Here is a 19,307-nt window from a genome sequence, read left to right on the forward strand (position 1 = left end):
TTTAGTTCCGCGGAGTTGGGGGACCTAAATGCATGCATAGGGTTAGTTCGGAAATTTGAAGTAGACAAACCTCGTCACAAGTCTCCGTCACATCTTGGCTTTCAGGACTCAAGATGCAGATGTTAGCGCGCACGTCGCGACGTGTCCTTGAGGCACTTCCAAGCGAAAAAAAGACGAATGTCGTCGGGCAGGCGGTGCAAGTGTAAGGCAATAGGCATAGGCACCCGCGGGAGACAAATACTCGAACAGGCAATGTATGCGCAGCGACCCAGCGTGGAGTTAAATACTCGAACAGGCAACGTATGCGCAGCGACCCAGTGTGGAGTTTCCTGTGTCGCCTGAAGGCTGGAGTTTTGCAGCAACGCCAACGAGATGTCAACCTCCGCCTTGATGCACAGGAGGAAAGGAGGAGTATCAAAATCTTCGAGTGCCTTTCACAAAAAAGCCCACAGACGTACCTCGCGCCTTCAGGACACAAGGGAGAATTCTTCACAGTAAACACGCACGTGCGTGTTCATAAGCACGGACAAGTGTTGCTAAGCATTTTTCAATCTTTTATTTGCACACGAGTGTCACGTCGGAACGAAGTTTTCCAGCTTCAGCTGCTGTCGCACGGCTTCGAGACCTTGGAGGCTGCTCAGGCTCGGTAGAGCGTGTGCCGCCCACGTGCTCCCTTCCGTCGAGTTCGCTGCTTCTTCTCTATAGAAAAAGAGTAAAGAGAGAACGGACTGCCGCGCTGGGAATTTGAAGCTGCCAAGCACCTTCTACGCGCAGAAAGGGAACTTCAGTGCGAGTTCACCGCCGCGTCGGCAGTATTATGCGCTGATGGATGTCTCGGGGGAAAATTGTCTATCTCTGTATATGCAAGTGTCTAAGCATATGTGTGCACGTGCGCATACGCATTTTGAGTTGTAAATTCCTTCACTGACGCTGCGAATTCACGCGAGCAGTCACAGATATCTTGATTCTCCCTCTCGTGCGTGTCTGCCGACCAGTGCCGCTGCTTAGGTGTGCGTCCCTGCGTTGTGCGCATGCGTATATTGTAGCAGTTCAGTATCCGAAGTTCTACAGAGAGGCGCACACGTATTTCCGTAACCGCGTGGGTCCGTGCAGAGGTCCCCTTTCTAAAAGGTATGTATATTTATTCTAAATCTGTGCATGCAGTTGTACTGACGCGCATGCGTTCACGTTCATGCGCCTCTGAAGCACGCACATGCGTGTCGTGGATAAAATGGATATGAGTTAACCTACTCTGGCTTGATGCATACATGTCGTCGCATAGTATCTAGGATCTGGAAACTACATAGACGCCTTTCTATATATATTTATTTATTATAGATTGATATATTTGCACATGCTGCTGCGCGCATGTGCCTGCGCGTGGGTCGCGTACTCAGTCGGGTCGGCGCCCGTGTCCACCCTTGGTACAGAGTCCTGCGCGGAAGAAAACGTTTGCTCTTCTGGGGTTGGGCGCTCGGAGGGAGCTTCTTCAGGAGTCCAATCTGAAAAGATCAGAAGCAGGCAACGACGAAGCTTTCACTCACGGGAGAGAAAAGATGCAGCTCGCTGCGAATGCATGCACGCCAAACGCATATGAAGATATACCGGCATTCGCTTGGAAAAAGAGATGCGCGGCACGGAAGGCTTCAACGCAGGCAGACTGGCGTAGATGTGCTTCTCGGCGATTAGACAGGTCGCCGCAGAGAGAGACAAAACGAAATTCCGAGGCATCCACTTCTATGGTGAGGCCAATAGAGGTGAGGTGGAGAGGTCGTGATTCAAGCAGGCCGCGCGCACGCGACAGGCGCCGATGGTATCCTTTACCTCGGCATGGCGGCAGGACGCAGAACTCGGCGTCGCGGCCTATTTTGCAGCATGTGCCTTGTTCCTCCTTCGTCTGCCTTCCAGACTTGCTCCGCATACAAAGTCGCTTTTTGAACACGCAGCACACGCGGCCACCATAGACCGCGTGCGGCTTTTCCAGCGGACAAGAAGAGAAAGGCTTCACGAGGACGGACTCCAGCAGGCGCGAGAGAGGCGCATAAGCCAAAATGTCTCCTTCGGCCCGCTTCGCGACTCTCTGGAAGGACAAAAATGAGGAAAGCGAACGAGTTCTGCCTGCGTAGCCCCAGAGGAGGGCTTCGAATGAGATGTTTACAGCAAAAATGGAAACGAAGCCACCACAAGATTTTGTTTCCAGATGTATCATTTGGTCTCCACCAAGTTGAACCTGCGCGTGAAGCGCATAAGTGGGCATCGGCGCTAAGTTGTATGTACACGCATGCATACATATTATATATATATGTATACAAATACGCATGCAGGTCTGGAGTGTGGCTAATAAGAGGCGTGAGCGGATTCACAACCCTTTCTTTTTGTGCATATTCGCACCCGTGTGCAAGCATGCATCTGCGGACGGGCGTTGCTAGTCCTACGCATGCTTCTACATATATATTTATTTCTCTGTCAGTACGGACGGCGTCCGCCCGGGCCACTGCGACTATCTTTGTAAGCGATTGCTGCGCGACCTCGCGCATTCTTCACAGCGCCAATCCGCGACGTCAGCCTTCTATCCAGTTTTCGCCTCACCTTCGCCGCAAGCTGCTGCAGCTCCCGTCTCCGTTTTCCGTTGCTGGCGTTCAAGAAGGCATACCAGCGCACGTCTTCGAAGTCAAAGTCTGGTGAGCCAAGCAGAGCTTTTTCGTCGTAGCCGCCGTCGCCGAATCTGTGTTTGCTGAAGAAGTCTGGCGTGTGCCAACAGTGGATGTGCAGCCCCGGCGACTCAGTCCACTTGATCTTCTCAGCTGCCGCTGCGCGAAAACCAAAAGGTAAAGACAGTTTCACAAACCTCTCTGGCGGGCGGAGAGCAAGCCGAAAACGAAAAGCAGATGGGATAGGACGTCCCCCTCCTGTCACGCGTCGCGGGAGAAGCAGAAAGCGAAACCGCGGAGGATGCACCAGTCAGCTTTCCGCCTCCGCTGCGGTCGCGTAAGAGACGACAAGAGACGCACAGGCCACATCGGCTAGCAACATCCACACAACGGCACCTCAAAGCTCAATCGAAGAAGACACACGAGAGAATGCGATTAAGGAGCGAAATGGGATGCGGCGACCCCCGCGACAAGCCCCATATACGGCGGCGAGGAAGAACGGTGTGCTGTCGCGGGTTCCATGCAGCACCGCCGCAGAAAATAGGATGTGGCGGAACGGAACGTCTCAGCCTTCTCTGGCACAGAGAGAGAGGCATCTGCATGAATGCACCGCAGATACACGTACGCACACATACGGGTCGAGGAGAGTAGATGGGTTGTCTGTGGATGTCAGTCCATACATAAGAAGGTATCCCACGTGTTTCATTCCATGTAAGGTCGAAGTGAAAATGAAGAGCCCGTGGGGACGCGAAAGTCGCAGAGGGGACAGCAACAACGGCAGGCTCTTCGCAGATGCGGCGTCCGCAGGCAGTTGGCTCTCGCCGTTGCACGCGCTTCGAGGTGCACCTCACAGGTGTCTAGCAAGTCTTTTCTGACGAAAAGTCGGCGTCTGTCGATGAGGTGGTTCACAGCGATTTCCGCCGCGTACAGCAGAAGCACCCCGCGGTACCAGGTCGGCCACTCGCCGTCCAGACGGACGAAGACTGGATCTGCGTTCATCAGAAAATCTCCGACCTGAAGACGCGAGCCACCCTCCTCGAAACGAAGCGTAGAGACGCGCGAGAGTGGGAGCGCGAAGCGCCGAGAAAAAACAGAAGGCGCGATTACAGCTGATGCATCGTACCCAGGAGCTTCGACAGACAGAGAGGCAGGTATCACATGCAAGTTCGCGGAGAAGCGAGTTCACCCCCCCCCCCCCCCCCTGTCTCTGTCACCCCCCGTCGCCCTCTGTCGCCTTGAGTCGACCCGAAAATCGACCCTTTGAGGCTGTATCCCTGCAGTGCATAGGCCTGTTCTGGTCCAAGTATTTCCGTCTGTGACGCGGCCGCAGTTGCGCAGCAACGTCACACGTTGCACAGAATCACAGCAACATCACACTGCGTTGTGCTGTCAACCCCTCCCCTCAGCTCCAGGTCGCCGCGTTTCGCGCCCTGATGCCTCTTCCCTCCTCTCTCTCTCACCTTGACGCTGAGTCTCGCGGCGCGGACGACGTCGCTGGGTCGCCCGTACCACGTGCTGCCGACGTTGTGGACGCGTTGATGTCTGAGCTTGAGGAGGCGCGCGTACTCTGGAAGGACGATGCGATTCGTTTCTGAGTTGTAGCCGCCCCAGCCTGTAAAGAATGCGAACTCCGCCTCGCCAGTCTCTTCGTTCACACCCGTGATCCACGGCGTGTTGTCCGTCCGCACAAGCGCGGGCGAGAGGAAGGCGTCGTTGTCGCTGCGCAGGGCTAGGTCGTACTGCCCCAAGAGCCAGGCGACCAGCGGGTGCGTCAAGGCGCTCACAGAATGCATGGCGGGGTGCTTCTGCGTCCAGAAGGCGCGGCCCTGCGTCTCGTCGAGAAGCAGGCGCACGACGAGACAGCGATGCTGCTGCGCGTCTTCGCCGATCCGCGGGGGCGTGTCGGCGGCGAGCGCCTCTCTCTTTTCTGCACTCTGCGTGGGGTCCTGTGCGTCGCCTTCGGAGTCGTTCTCCCTGCTCACGGACTGCGCGTCTCCCGCCAACGCGCCGGGGGAGAGGCGTTCTGCATGCGCCGTGGAATTTTTCTGGGTGCTTGTCGCACTCCGCTGCCGCAAGGCAAGGCCTCTCCTGAGTCGGCGGAGGAGGTCGCGACGGGCGCCTGCGATGCCGCCCAGGGCGTCGAGCTCGTCGCAGATCCAGGGCAGATGGACGCCCTCCACTCGCGGGTCGACGACAATGAGAACGTCGTTGACGACTGGCGTCCGTAGGGCTGTGGAGCCTCCGATCTCGCCCTGTATCTCTGGAGCTTCTTCCAGGGTCAGAGGCACTTCAGCCTCCTCAGCGTCGATGCCCGCCTGCGGCTCGCCTGCTTTGGCGTCCCCCTCTTGCTCGCCTTCGTCTCGCCTCCCTTTCGGGGGCGTTGTGGTTTTCGCCTGAACGAGGCTCGAACCAGGCGACGAGGAAGCGGCGGAAGACGGCAGGGCAGAAGGCAAAGAAGGCGCCGGAGGCGACGCAGAAGGGGGGCCGGGCGCGTATGCAAGAGCCGAGGTTCGGCTGTGGAGTTCCCGTCTTTCCCTGTGCTCTTCGAGACTGGCTTCTTCTCTTGCGAGCTCATCGCTCAGGACAGGGCGCCAGCGGTCGCGCGTTTGTCTGCCGTTTCCGGCTGGGTGTTTGGTGCTTTTCAAACTCGACGCGAAGAAGAGATTCTCCCCAGTCAGGGCGTCGCGGCTGAAGTCGGGAGGCAGGCGCGCGTCGGGCAGCTCCACGATCTCTTTTCTTTTGTTTTGAGAAACCGAGAAGGCGTACCTCCAAGACTCAATGAAGCCGAAGGCCTGGTCGATCTGCGTCATAGACGACCGGTCTCCGGTGTGCGGCACATAGAGCACAAACACGCGCGTCGCTGGAAAGTCGACTCCCGGTAGCAGCGCGCGCTTTCCTGCTTCCTCGGGACTCTCCCCCTCCGCCGCCAAGCGGGAAAGGAGCGCGCGCGTGTAAGCAATCGACGCTGGCGGAGGCAGGATGGAACTCGACGAAGAAATGAGAGGGAGGGATTCTGCCCCCGCCGCAGCTGCATGGCCCAGAAACGACGGTGGCGTCCACGGGGATCTCCTCCCGCGTTCGCGTGCTTCACTCCCTGGGGAATCGAAACCTGCGACGGCGGCGGACGGCGACGATGCGCGTGGCTGGGAAGCAGAAGCGCTTGGCGTGCCGTGGGGTCGTCGTTGCTCTTCGGTTCGCACGAGTTCGCAGCGGTCTTCGAGGTCTGCCACGAAGTCCAGGGCTGGGAATTCGTTGTGGCGATCCCCCAGATGGAAAAAGAATGCCGGCGAGAGAGTGCCGCCACGGCTCTGTCGCTCCGAAGCAGCCTTGGACTGCTCGGCTTCGCCCTCACTCGCGGCTGCTTCGTCCTCGACGGCCTCTGGAGCTCGCGGAGGCCTGCGACGTCGTCTACGGCTGTGTTCGGAGTCAGGCTGAAAGGGACACGAAAGGAGGCGTTCGTCGAGACTCGAGAGGCGACTTCCTTGCGGACGGGTCGCGCGTGAGGAGACTCGTGCCCCATTCTTTACGAAGAAGAAGCCCTCAAAAAGCGCGTGGCTGTTCAACGAGGAAGGCAGCCAGTTTGCGGAAAGCGAAAAGAAGTCTTCGGCCGGAGACGCGAAGAAACGCGTCAAAGTCAAGAGATTGACACACGTATGAGACAGCAGAAGGAGGGCACAGAGAGTCGCGGATGCGACCAGAAAAAGCGCACGAGGCGTGCAACACCGCGCGAGTTTCCGCAGGGGCGCCACCGCAGAGCCCAGACAAGAAAAACACGACAGTAAGCGCGGCGAGCGACAGGAAGTCCGCAGGGGGAGCGATTCGCTTGCTTCTTCCTCCTCGCCCCCGCTAGGCGTATCCACTTCGCACCGACAGCCCATCGCGGCAACGCTGAATTCGTAGCCGATCGCAGAACTGCTCCACACGAAGCGAAAGTCGCTGACCAAAGAGTGGAGACTCACGTGAATGCAAACAAACCTGGGGAGCACAAGCTGGTCAAAAGATTCACAGAGTCGGATGCCTGTCTGTACCTCTGTGCCTCACACACGAAAGTCGTGGTTAGGCCGCCAAAGAAGGAAAATGACGCATAGGAAGAAAGGGAGTACGTGAAGCGAAAATGTGAGAAAGACGAAGAGGCAGGCCGATGAAGGAGCATATACTGTCAAATCAGCTATAATGGCACGCGGTTAGTAAAGAACAAGGTGCTCCACGCCATACGCAGCGGGCAGTTAGAACTGCAGAGCTTTCAAGTCTGTGACAAAATGAGCAGGAGTACCTTCGAATTGCCAAATCAAAGGAGGCAGAGCTGGAAGCGCTGTGGTCTGCAATGGTTCACCGGACAACTATATACCGCCGCATCTACAAAGGTTCGCATATACTTATGTATCGGCATGAAGCGTAGATGATGTGCCGCAACGACTTCGAAATACATTGCCACAGCGCGTTCTATTCCACACAAACGCGTGCCGATCTTTCGCGGTATTCGGAGCGTCCGCACCAACTCTGGAGAAAGTCCTCAAACATTAGACTCGTAGCCAAATCGTGGAACCGCCGCGAACTCTATTTAGCCCCATGTCAAAATAGAAGACATGACGCAGAGGGCTTGCCAAAAAAGCGAATGGGAATAGTGAATCTTGAAAAGGCGCTTCGTCTCAAGCATCCCTGGATGCCTTCTCTAGTCCAGCGTATCTCCCCTGTACCTTCCGATCCTCCCATGTAGGACAAAAAATTGTTTCGGAGTCGTGCAACCGGTGCGGGGGAACAGGGGGTTTCGTGCTTCGCTGCGTCGGCTACTCCCTGCGATGGCTCAGACACAAGGACGGGGACTGATACGCATGAGCTCATTGATACATAACAGATATACTCCCTTCACAAAAAGAAGTGGTGCACTCACAACTGGAAGCAAATGTAACGCAGAAGTAACTACCGCGGAAGCGCGACCGGCCCGGCTGCCATGGACCTCAAGTTTTCAAGAAGCATCCATAGATGGTTTGTGGCGTTCCTGTTACATCGTGTGTAATTTCAGGCTTCTAGTGCTCTCAGTGGTAGCCGTATATATTCATTGTCCACCCCATCTCTCGCCACATCGACCTTATGGAGGTCCAACGATCGGTTTCTGTGCGGGTAGCTTTGTAGGATGTGGAGGTCTCAACGCACAGCAGTGGGAACAAGGACGCTCAGAACGTTCGAGTACCCTGACGGCAGCTCCCTTTCTACGGTCCGAAACATTGTCCGGATTCCACGCGGTAGCCACAGACGACACTGCCAGGGGGTGCACATGATGGTCATGCAGAATAGCAGCGTTGTGTAGAAAATTACCCCGCTGGTGGCCTGTGTTCTGCGAGCGTTCACTTTTGCCCCCTACTATTTCAGCGGTCATCGGACCCCTCAGAGATGGAGTACTTTCCCCGCCCGGAAGATGAGCCAAGCCTGTCGGCTGTTGTCATATACATATATATATATATATTATATATATTATATATATATATATTCATCCTATGCATGTGCGCATGTCGCTACGACCTGACGGAAAAGTGTACCGTGGGTCCTGCCAGAGTTTTCCCTTCCCTGGAGCGGTTTGACGTATGCAGCTCTAAGCAGTTTTTCCAGTCACTGAGTCAGTGCATCAGAAGCGCATGCTGCACGTGAGCGCGTACGTCGTCGAGCGTTGAGCAGCCGCATTTCTACGGAAGGGAGCGCGCACGGCGCGTGTCTCGCTCTGTTTTCCTTCTGAGTTTCCAGAGAAACTCGCGGCTTCGAAGGGCGTCAGCAAAAGACGATTGCCGACCCGGATAGGCAAGCGCCCCTAGCGGCGCGCACACCGGTTCATCGACAATCGAAAGCCGCGACAGAATCGATGTGTTGAGTCTGGCGACCACGCGGGCACGTGGCATTTCCATGACTCATAGACTCCATCTTGGCGACGGGCTCAGCATTCCACGCGGAAGAGATCCCCCTGCAGCGCGTACCAACACAAGCAGCATCGAGGTCGGTGCCGCATGGGTGCCGCCTTGTGATTCTAGTTGTAGACATCGTGAAAGTCTTGACCGGCGTGAGGGAGGACATGCTTCGTAGAGGCGGCACAGGGGCCGATACACAGTGTGATGCCCAAAGATGGTCGTTGTTCACCGAAGCCTGAAAAGGTTAAAGTGGAAACTGTTTAAGTGGAAAGTCCCGTTTTCAGAGCCTTCGCCCGCTGGCTGGACTCTCTGCAACCGGCGGTTGTGGGAGAAGGCTCGACGTGAGGACTCCTGTGTATACGTGCATGCGCGTTTCTTCGCGAAAAGCGACATTTTCTTATGCTGTTTGTAATCGTCGACATAATCAAAGTTCTTGGGAGCTTGCGTCCAAGTTTAGGGTTTTTCTGAATCTCAAGGCGCGCTCCGGGAGACACGGTTGCTTCGCGTTCACATGAAAGCCCGTCGGCTCAACAAAGAGCCATCTTTTCTCCAAAGAGCCACTCGCAGCGACGTGCCGCAGAGCCGTTTCGTCCTTCTGGAGGCGTGGTTCGAGGCAGTTCTGTGGACCTCTTCTCTGTGAGACGGCAGAAGTCAAGAAGATCCGTGGGTGGCTCACTTCTGTTTCGCGTCTCGTCTCCGAAGCGACGGTCTCCTTCGCCTCGCCCTGCTGGCGCATGTGCGGCCTCTTCTCCGTCTTGCTTTGAGACAGAGAGCTACGCAGCGCACCATTCGCTTCGCGTTTGCGCATCTGCGTCGCCACAACAGTTCACCACGGAGACATATAGTCTATGTAATTCCTTGTATGCATACAGCATGCATGCCTAGGATACAAGCTTGCCTGCTGACTTGAGTCATCCCGCTCTCGGGCGGAGCCGTAGGGTCAGCTGCCTGAAAGGGCTGCGAGTTTGTCTTGTTTGAAAGCCAACGATTGCACTTTTTCGTGAAGCATTTATTCTTCGGCAGCTGCGAGCCGCGAGAGGCGCCGTCAGTAAGTTCTCTGTCTCTTGTTTTCCCGCGGATTTTTGCGCTGTAGAAGCGCGCTATCATCTCGCTCCGTAGCTTCACGTTTTTGTCGTCATGACTTTGGCGTGTTCGTTGGCACACGCTACACACAGTGCGCGTTCGTTCCCTTTTTTAGCGCCTTTCTTCTGGCCTTCGCCCTGCTCTATTCTAGTTGAACAGACGCAGCAGAGAGGCCGCGCGTTTTGTCGTTGTTTTGTCGCCTTGTCTCCCGCGTGCGAGTCTATCGTTGTTCCAAATCAGTTGTCTCCTGAGGTCTCGCTTCAACCTTTTCGCCTCGGCGCGGTATTCTGCTCAATTCCCGTTTCCACGTGACCCGTGCTGCTGTAAAGATCTGCGTCAGCTTCCTTCGCATTCCTCGGGTGCGGGCGTCTGCGTAGACGACTTGGTCTTGCTTAACTTCAAAGGTCTCTCCTCGCGTCGAGAGTCTGTCCCTGGCCGCTCGAGTCTTTTCTCGCTGCATTTCTTTGTCCTTTGTTGTTGCCTGGATCGCACCTCCCTTCCCTGTCGGCGACTTCGCTTGCGCGACGCCACGCCGCGTTGCAGCTCCCAGCGCGCTCCCTCCGCGCCGCGCCCTCGCTTTCTCTTGCATCCGCAGACAGGCACCTCGTGTCTTTTCTTGTATCTTTCACGCGTCTTGCCCACGTCTGTCGCGATGGAGTCTCTGGATAGTTTGGCCGCCGTGTGCGGATTGCCATTTTCTCTCAAAGCCCTGCCGGTCGTCTTGCTGCTGCTCTACATGAGCTTCTGCGCACATTTGGCGGTGAGCTCCTTGCGCCGCGTCCAGCCCTACACGAACTGGGAAGTCCTGACCCCCGATGAGCAGAAGAAATACGCCGGATACGAGCGGAACGACCGCCGGCGTCTCAGCTACATCAAGACCGGCCTAGGCGGCTTCTTCCTCGTAAGGACGCAGGCGTCTTCTCACATGTCTGGCGTCTACTCCGCGGGAGCACACAGCGACCAGGGAGCCCTGCGCAGCGATATTAACGACGCATGGCCTAGCTATGATCTTCATGACCTTAATGTCTGTGTGTGTGGAAGGTGTGGTAACTTCTTTGCACCACTATGTATATTGGAGGTGCGGCAGTCGTTTTCCCAGGAGCCGGACGAATCGTGCAGTGCAGGGGACCGGAGACGAAGGGGTCCGCTGCCGCTTGGGCACTCACTCGTGCTAGTCGGTTTTTCTTTATTTTCATTTTACGGCTGTGAAGGAAAAGAGGAATTTGTCTTTCGAGAACGGTACGGGGCGCGGCAGTTTTGACAGTCTCGGCGTTTGTCTCGCATGCCGCTGGAGCGTGATCTCTCCCTGCGGTGCTGTTCGCGAATCTGCAGCTGCCCTGGAGGATGATCATTGCCTTCTCCCTGCTCATCAGCAACGGGCTTTCGAGCTGTAAGTCTCCGTCTTCCCTCGAACTCCCGTCGCCGTCGTTTAGGTCTCAGCCTGTCCTCAGGTTGCGTCCTCCCGCAGCGACATCCCCCTCGTTCTCCGATCTGTCAGCATTTGCATGCAAACGCGCATATTTAGATATCCATGGGTGAGCGTGTAAATTCAATGACCAATTAACATGCAGATAAGCACATACGGCGGGCGCGGGCGACTGACACAGCAGGCGGCTGTGACGGTCTGAGGTCAGCAGCGAGGCTTGTCACTACGCCAGGAGCGCGATTTGCAGGCGACGATGCATCCTCAATCGCACGCATTGTTTCCGTGCATGTATAAATATGTGAATATATGATGTATATATGATGTTTGGAGATGCATCGATGCGCAGACACGGGCACTTTGAGCTGATAGCCGATCTTGTAGCTAACACCTAGCCTTTCCACAGATAGCGTCGGCGCGTAAAACGTATGCATGCGGGCAGCGCGCTCCAGATGGAGGCGTGACCCAGGGCTTTCTGCTTCCCGATGTTTGTGTTTTCAGCGTGGCTTTCGCGTCTGTTGGGAGATGCCGGGAAGGGTTTTTCGCTGCGGGCGCGAGTCACGCGGTGAGAAAACAGCCAAGCGAAAAAGGTCAAGGCGAAGCAACCGAGAGAGAGCGAGGGTGGGTTGCCCGCTTCTGCTTGCAAAGTCATGGCTTCGGAGAACACGGGAGAAGTGTGGCAATGTGCTGTAGTCTCTGATTCTCGTGTGTTGCATTCATGCGTATCTTAATGAAGCGAAGTTTTCCGTGGAATGTATATTTACACATAGATATGCCTGTATCTGTATATGCTTCTTATCCATGTGAACGCGCGTGTGAGTCTCTATCGGCACTGAGGCCCGAACGCTGCAGGGAGAGGGCTTTTGAGGGCTTTCTGCGTGCACGTGTGCGCACGCCTGTTGCTTCGTTCAGCGCGCATCGGGAACTGCGTTTGGACTCGTGAACGAAAATCTGGAGGCTTGAGAGCTGTAAAAGCCTCGGCCGGCTGTGGGTGCATCGGCATGGCAAGTGCACGAGTGCATGTGTGCGCGCGTCCGCGGGCAGGACAAAGCCGCTCAGAGAGTGTTTCTAGTGTTTCTTTTGCCGGAGACATGGAAGGTGATCGTCGATGGCATGCTTGCGTGTGTTCAGTTGTGGCTCTATAAGATGCGCTTGCCATTTTCTTGCAGTACGCCATTCTGTGGAAGGAGTATCGGCATTGTGTGTGGCGCCCTTCCGCAGGAGACTGATCGCATACGTCGCGTACTTGCACTGTCGCATTCTCTTCTACGTCATGGGTAGGTTCCTAGCTGTTTTTCCAGTTCACAACTTGTGCTGTGCGTCGACGGAGTCGCAGCCGACGGTGCGCCTTCGTCTTTCGCGACGAGTCGAGATCACTGTCGCTGGTGACTCGCAGCATGCACGCAGATGGCAGCTCGTCGTCGGGTCCGCATGCCGGCGGCGATGCACATGAAGGCTCCCGGTTTCCTATGCGTTTTGTGCGCAGGGATCTGGAGGATCAAGGAAGTCTACCTGGCGAACAAACAGGACTCGTCCAAGCGACCTGCAGACCAGCCGCGCGTGTTGGTCTCCAATCACGTCTCGTGCTTGGTATAGCGCACAAGAGGCTCGCATCTGTGTAGCCGACGCAGTCTCCGCGCGCCCGCGGGCGGCTGTCGCCTGCCTTGCTCTTCCACGCATTCCTGGCATGTGCGAAGACTCTCCAGACTCTCACCTGCGGTCGTCGTGACCCCCTAGTCAGGCGGCATTCGAAATAGGAGTTTTCATCCTTCCAGTCACATGGGCGGACACGTTGGAGTCGAATTGGCGTCGATGCTGGGGTTGCTCCCCGCAGGAGGTGTCTGAGTGCGGTCTTTGAAGGGGGAAAGGAGCTGTACGCGCGCACCAGGCTGCCGGAATTATCTTGCTGTGCGGCTCGCTCATCGCTGTGTCCTTCGAATGTTCGTTGCATGCACTCAGGATATTCCATATTTCATCAGCACCTGCTTCGCCGCGTTCGTCGCCAAAGTAAGCACGGCCGTTCCTCCTCTGCGGACTCGGCCTTCTACATATTTACAGGAATGCCTGTTTGTGTATAGACGCTTGATTTGCACGCCGCGCTAGTCATCCCCGGGATCGCTTCTGATCGATTCTCCCAGATCTTTTCTTGCTGTCTCCTTTGCTACAACTTCCGAACTCTCGGTGCCCTCGGGCGTCTCTAGGTTGCAAGAGGAGATAATGCTTGTATACGTAACACGCATGTATGGATATACATACAGATTTCGTGGTGCATATAAACTAGTAACGTCGCGGTTGTTGTGGACTCGACGCGTGTGTTCCTGACGCTTGATCAGCAGCGGTGTAACCTGTTTGCACTGTCACTGTCGTTTGCGTGATTGCATTCGTGATGTTGGTCTATTTGGGGGCTTATGCTATGCTGTTTTCCATCTGTTGTACGGCTGCGCTCAGAAATCTCTGTCCGCTGCGCCTTTCATCGGGATCGCGGCCAACAGCCTTGGATGCATCTACGTCGACCGAGATAGTGCAGAGGACAGGCAAGCTTCTTCAGGCACGCAACGGAGACAAAGTTCATTCTGCGACCAGATAGACGAGCATGCAGCCTAGGGCATCTCCCTGTCTTCTCTAAGACTGATACAGCCGGTGGGCGGCAATCCGCGCCATTCCTTTTCCACAGCGTGCCTATCGCGCGCCGCCGTTGGTGCAGACGTCTCCAGCGATCGGCAGGCGACGTGAATCGTCCGCATGCACACCTCCCGTGCCGTGCGGTGCCTTCGAGGTCAGCCTGTGTGTCTCTTGGCTTCTCGTGCTGGTCTTCCTGTGGTTCAACTGCGGGAATCCGCGCGCCTGGCCCCGCGTGGGTCACTCGCTCCGCGGAAAGTATAATCTTCTGGCTCGTTTGTTGGCGGTTGAGTCTTTTCCCACTCACGCTGTGCATCGGTGGAGCGTCTTCGGGCTTCTGCTAGGCCAAGGTTCGCTTTCTGCAAGTAAATCGCCCAGTCGGTTTGCGGCGTTTTCTCGAGCTGTGACGCGCATGCGCAGGGTTCGCTACGGAGTGAAACAACATGCGATTGACGGCCTCTGTGTGTACGATGCCAGGCGCCGCGCGTTGGAAAAAATCCGCGAGAGGCAATTGGAGTGCTGCGCGAACCCGGAGCTCAATCCGCTAGTCATATTCCCGGAAGGTGAGGCTTCACGCAGGCGAAGTCGGCATCAGAGGAGAGGAGAAAAAAAAGCACTGCAGTCATTCAGGCGGCCCGATGCATACATACGCCTGAATCACGCATACATCCACATGTAGCTGTACAGCTGTGTTTGCCAGGGTGGCAAGGTTTCAGTCTCTTTGTTTCCAGAAGTCGGCGGAGTCTGGCGCTGACGCAGGGGGGTTGAATCGGTTTGGCGAGTGTCTGTGTTTGCGTGCGTACTATCACGAGTGTGTGTGTGTGTGTGTGCATGAGTTTTTTCTTGTCTACATTGACTAGAAGCGGTAGCCGTGGATGTGCGGAGTCGCGCAGCACCTAGGTTAGCGCTTGGGGTCTCGCGCGGTCATACGTGTCTAGCGGTGAGTCGTCGTATGTTTTCGTGTGCCTGCATGCCTAGACGAGTCTCGCGCTGGCGTGGGCGACGCGCGGACGTTTGCGCTCTGCACGCGTAACGCAGAGTGGCGGAATGTGTGCTTTTTGTGACCGCCATGTTAGGTGCATTAGCAGGGCGTAGTTAAGATGATAACTATTGTGGATGTAGAACCAATCGGGCGTCACGAAGTTGTTTGACTTCATTGTCGCGTCTTTTCGCCTTTGCGTGTGGGGCAGGCACGACGACCAACGGGCGCGGCCTGCTGCAGTTTCGCCGCGGAGGTTTTTCGTCGTTCTGCACTGTTCAGCCGGTTGTCTTGGTCTACCGCAGCACCTACGTGGATCTGGGCTTCGACATGTTCCCGTCCTTCGACTGGATGGTTCTCTCGCTCTCCTCGGTAGGCGCTTTCGCAGAGAGCAACGAGGCAGTCGCTGGGAGGCACGGATGAGCGGCCGGCCTGTGGGGGGGGCGGGAGGGGAGGGCAGTGAAGAGAGCCTCCTGGGAGACGAGGGCGCGTGTGAGGAGTTCGGACTTAGGAAACGGAAGGCGTGTCGCTGGCGGTGAGCTGAGTGAATAGGGGTGGCACGCCACCCAGCAACCGGCAGTCGGCGGTTCCTGTATCTCTAGTGGCACCGCAACTGCTTCGAAGCATGCGCCGCCGGATACGTGCCTACTACTGGGGAACCCGCCCGTCTCGCCTCCACGTGGCCTGTCCACGCGGGAAGTGCGACGTTCCAGCCCTTCAGGGAGTGAAGGGCGTGACGGGGCCAGACAACAGCCATCTGGCGACGCGTCCATGCAGATGTAAGTGTGGCTCCGTTTTTTCTCTCGCCCTAATGCATGCAGGTGCACGGACGGGGCGTGCCGCCGATAGAAGGCAGGCAGCGCTTTCCTATCGTGGCCGCCTCCTGCAGGATGTGTTCCCTTTGTTTTACACGGACGTATAGGCAGAAATCTAGGCGAGTATGCTCTTTGTACGGGTGCATGCGGTGCCTTGTTTCCTGTCATGGCCCGTTCAGCCCGGACTGACGACGCTCGAGGTCTACTGGTTGGAGCCGATCGAGCCTCCTCCTGCAGAGAAGTTTTCGACGGACGAGCAAAGAGCTAACGCCTTTGCGGACATTGTAAGCCGTCGCCCGCTGAGCTGCCCCAGGGGTCGTGTATGTGTCCAATACTCAAAGTACATGTGCTGCTGAAGATACAGTTTTGACAGAATAGTGTTGTGTGAGGGAGAACTGTTGTGCTCAATTCCAGTAGACACACCTCCACGTCGGTAGATCAAGCCTCTCAGGACGTCGTAGCCAATGTGTCTCACGTGCCTTTTTGCCCTGAAATGGTGTCTGCCTTCCGGTGGGCACTCATTAAAAGTGGGCTTCAACGGGCGCATTTTCCACCAGGCGAGCGGGTGCTCGGCAAAGCTCATGTCTGGTCTTCGTGTGAATTTTGGATGATGGCAAAAGTGCACAAATTGTTGGAGTGTGACAAAAAAAAAGTTGATCTTCGTTTGGCAAGCAATCATGTGATTGAGCTCAAATGGGGGTATTCTTGAGCCCTTGGATGCAAGCTAGAACGTGCAGGTGCTTTCTTTGGCTTTGGAGTCAGAAGGGGATGCCAGAATCCGTTCGCTGTTTGTGTTCTTGTGCGCAGGTGCGGAATCGCATGTGGGAGGAGCTAAAAAAGCGCAACCCGCTGACACCTCAGTAAGTAGCATGCAGTCATGTAGTTGGCGCGTCTCTCGTTCTTGTGTATCAGGTATTGGTTCTCTCCGAGTGGCCCCTTCCCCTTTGTCCACGCGTAGATATCGCGGCGCATGCACGCAGCCTGGTGATGTTAGTTGCTTGAGATACTCGAAACGCGACACGTGTAGATGGGTTCATAGAGTGGAGTAAACGCGCGAGTGTAATCAGGTCTGCACGCCAGAACCTCAGGGTTCCTGGGAGATCTGGTGACTGTTCAGCAGCGTCGGTGATAGTGCTTACGGTCATATTCAAATTCGACTGTGTATTGACTGACGGTGTTGATGGGGCTGTGTTGGAGGGCCTTCTCTTGTAGCTGTGCAGTCGTGTCTTTTCCGTCAGCCTGCAGACAGTTTACAGAGTACACGGAAGCTGGGGGCCTTTTTATCTCCTGAGTTTTGCTCTGTCTTTGTCGATCTCTCCTCGCAGAATTGCAGGGCCTTGCCCTACATGCTGGATTGGCTCCGTCAACGTGCGCCGGGAAATTGTGCAAACGTTGATGGAGCGTCAAGGCATTCCCTGTAAAACAGACTGAGCTCAGGTGGCGGGCCGGACTGGTGAATCTCCTATAGAACAGGAGACTCGATGGTTCTGTGAGTCCTTGTAGCTTAAATGCCTGGGACGAATGGGAAAAAGATTCTACGCTCTGTCTCAACACGCAAAGAATGTCGGTCACGATATGGAAGTCCCAGGTGTTGTTGATTTCTTACGGACAATCAGGATTGCCGCGTTCTGCGCGTCGTGAAGTCCTTTCTAGACTGGAATCAGAACCCGCAGTCGGTCTGCGAGGTGCCGAACAGGCAGAGTGCAGCAGTGTGGGAGGCAACGGCACTGTTGATCTGCGAAGGTCACTTCCGCAGTTAGAGCTCCGTTGTGAGCCACGGAGTACATAGCATCTCGAATAAGACAGGGGATGGGGGAGAAGATTTAGGGGGGGGGGGGGGGGCAGGGGGAGTGAACTGCATCTGCGCCAATAGCGTCATCGAGTCATTAGCTAGAATGGCGTGGTGAGCCCGGACGGCACCGGGGATCCCAGCACGCCATCGTTTAAGACGTAAATCACACCAGGGCCGCAGGGTATTGAGACAGAACTATGTCATACTCAAAGTGTGTCTTGACTCTGAATATTTTAGACCGGACTCGGAGCCATGGCTACCGCTCCTGTTTTACCTGAGGGCGGAGATTGCTTATGTATCTTCCCCCTTCTGCCACCCCAACTCGCTGCTTTCTCCGGGGGAGAAGTGTGACGGTGTGTGTGGCTGCTTGGCGCGTGGCCGAATCTGGGCTTCGTTTCTTCGCAACCCGCGGTACAGAAGAGCAGCTTGGTGCACCGCCTTACGTGGCGTCGGGTGCGTGGCTGGATCACCTTAACGGGAAGTAGTCACTCATAGCCTCCCCAAGCAGTTCTGTCGACCAAAGCTGCGTGTACAGCAGTGTAGTGTTAGAATTAATACGGTGCCTCAACGCAGATTCTTCTAGACACCCTTTCCAGGCACTAATGGCGAAACGATGTCCGCTACATAGAGACCCGCAGATGGAAGGAGTCAGGGAACGGAAAGATACCTGTCCGAAAAAGTGTTATGGGTTCAACGTTTTTGAATGACACAGTAGCTGACTGAAAAGAACATGCGAATATCGAGCCTGACACGCGCACTAGCGTCCCAGAGAGATCACGTTGACTATACTCCAAATGTTTAGCGTGTGATACCTGAAAAGTAGGAAATACAGTGAGAAGCCCGCTTGTATATCACGTGTCTGTCTCAAATTAGCCACTGCAGGGTCGCCTGTTACAGTGTGCTCCACCGGGAAACCCCAATCACTGGCCGTCGCTTTCCGAAACATTCGTCAGGTTACGACGGCAATGTTGTAGCGGAGGTGGCGAGTTAAAGACAGAGATCCCACTGCTGGTGGGGTCCTACCCCGATGCCCGCCCGCTCTCTCCGTGCAAGGACTTCCTCAAGCCGGAAGCAGTTATGTGGGAGCATGTACTAGACTGCGTGGTTTGTTTCAAAGCACACTAGTGTTGCGCAAAACTGTGAATCAGCGAATACAAGAGGGAACTATATCCCATGCATGTCCGCGACAACTGTTGAACGAAGACTTACACACCCGCTATCGCAAGGGTCAGCAAGTCCTCGGCAAGCGTGAGTCGTAGCATCCGAGAACCCAAGCCAAAGCAGTGACGCCAGGCCAGACAGCGGTGCTTGAAGTGTGGCGCGTTTCTCCATTGGCGATAGGCAATCAGTCGTCAGCTGGCCGCTCTTGGCCAGCTTCTTCTTGGCGCTGCAGGTATGAGCACGGTGTGAGCTGTGGCCGCAGACAAATGTTGGAGACATTCTGAGGAACTACCTGTTCCTTCTCCTCATCGAGAAGAATGACGTCACTCGTTACTGTGTGGAACGCGTGCTCTGCCTTTTCAAGCCGACTCTTGGCCGCGACTAGCCTCTACGGCAGACGAGAGTTGTCGTTCACCGAAGAGTACGACCCGGCCCTTGAAAGAGCTGACCTTCAATCCGATTTCAAGATTTCCGAGCAGTTGTTCCTTCCTGACGTCCTCGCGCAAGAACTGTTTCGACGCCTCACGAATTTGGAGTTGATTACCTTGCGCACAGCCGCTCGATGTTACGCTCTACGGCGGCGAGCTCTTCTGCGGTGCGCCTGCTCTTTTCCCTCAGCAACGCTACTGCGTTCTCATCGTACAACGGGCCCTCGTACAGCTTATCAAGATGTGCTCGTAGTGCACGTGAAACTGCCGTAAAGATGAAGTAACTTGTTGGTAGTTGCGTGACAGTTAAAGAATTACCTCACCGCTTCCTGCCTCAGCGATTACGGCGTTACCTGTGAGATCGGTTTGCTCAGAGGTGCCCCGCTCCTTCCAGCACTGAGGCGGTAGGTGGCTGCTTTTCAGTCTACCATGCAGCGTGCTCAACAATAGCTCCAGGCG

The 19,307-nt window shown here is 55.8% G+C and overlaps 2 protein-coding genes across 2 annotated transcripts; one reads left to right on the forward strand and one right to left on the reverse strand.

Moving 5' to 3' along the window:
- Positions 1-1,332: 1,332 nt before the first annotated feature.
- Positions 1,333-6,529, reverse strand: BESB_079400 (uncharacterized protein; the record flags this gene model as incomplete). The annotated part of the gene is made up of 5 exons (XM_029366302.1): positions 1,333-1,502; positions 1,825-2,080; positions 2,590-2,810; positions 3,503-3,665; positions 4,112-6,529. The coding sequence occupies 5 exons, from the start codon at positions 6,527-6,529 to the stop codon at positions 1,333-1,335; spliced, it is 3,228 nt and encodes a 1,075-aa protein (XP_029217733.1).
- Positions 6,530-10,283: 3,754 nt separating this feature from the next.
- BESB_079410 (acyltransferase domain-containing protein) lies at positions 10,284-16,898 on the forward strand (the record flags this gene model as incomplete). Its single annotated transcript, XM_029366303.1, has 12 exons — positions 10,284-10,532; positions 10,964-11,021; positions 11,556-11,619; positions 12,276-12,331; positions 12,541-12,644; positions 13,014-13,061; positions 13,503-13,588; positions 14,151-14,236; positions 14,864-15,024; positions 15,647-15,751; positions 16,275-16,327; positions 16,793-16,898. The coding sequence occupies 12 exons, from the start codon at positions 10,284-10,286 to the stop codon at positions 16,896-16,898; spliced, it is 1,176 nt and encodes a 391-aa protein (XP_029217734.1).
- Positions 16,899-19,307: the final 2,409 nt, after the last annotated feature.

Source organism: Besnoitia besnoiti, chromosome VII (assembly GCF_002563875.1).
Source record: "Besnoitia besnoiti strain Bb-Ger1 chromosome VII, whole genome shotgun sequence".
Lineage (NCBI taxonomy): Eukaryota > Apicomplexa > Conoidasida > Eucoccidiorida > Sarcocystidae > Besnoitia > Besnoitia besnoiti.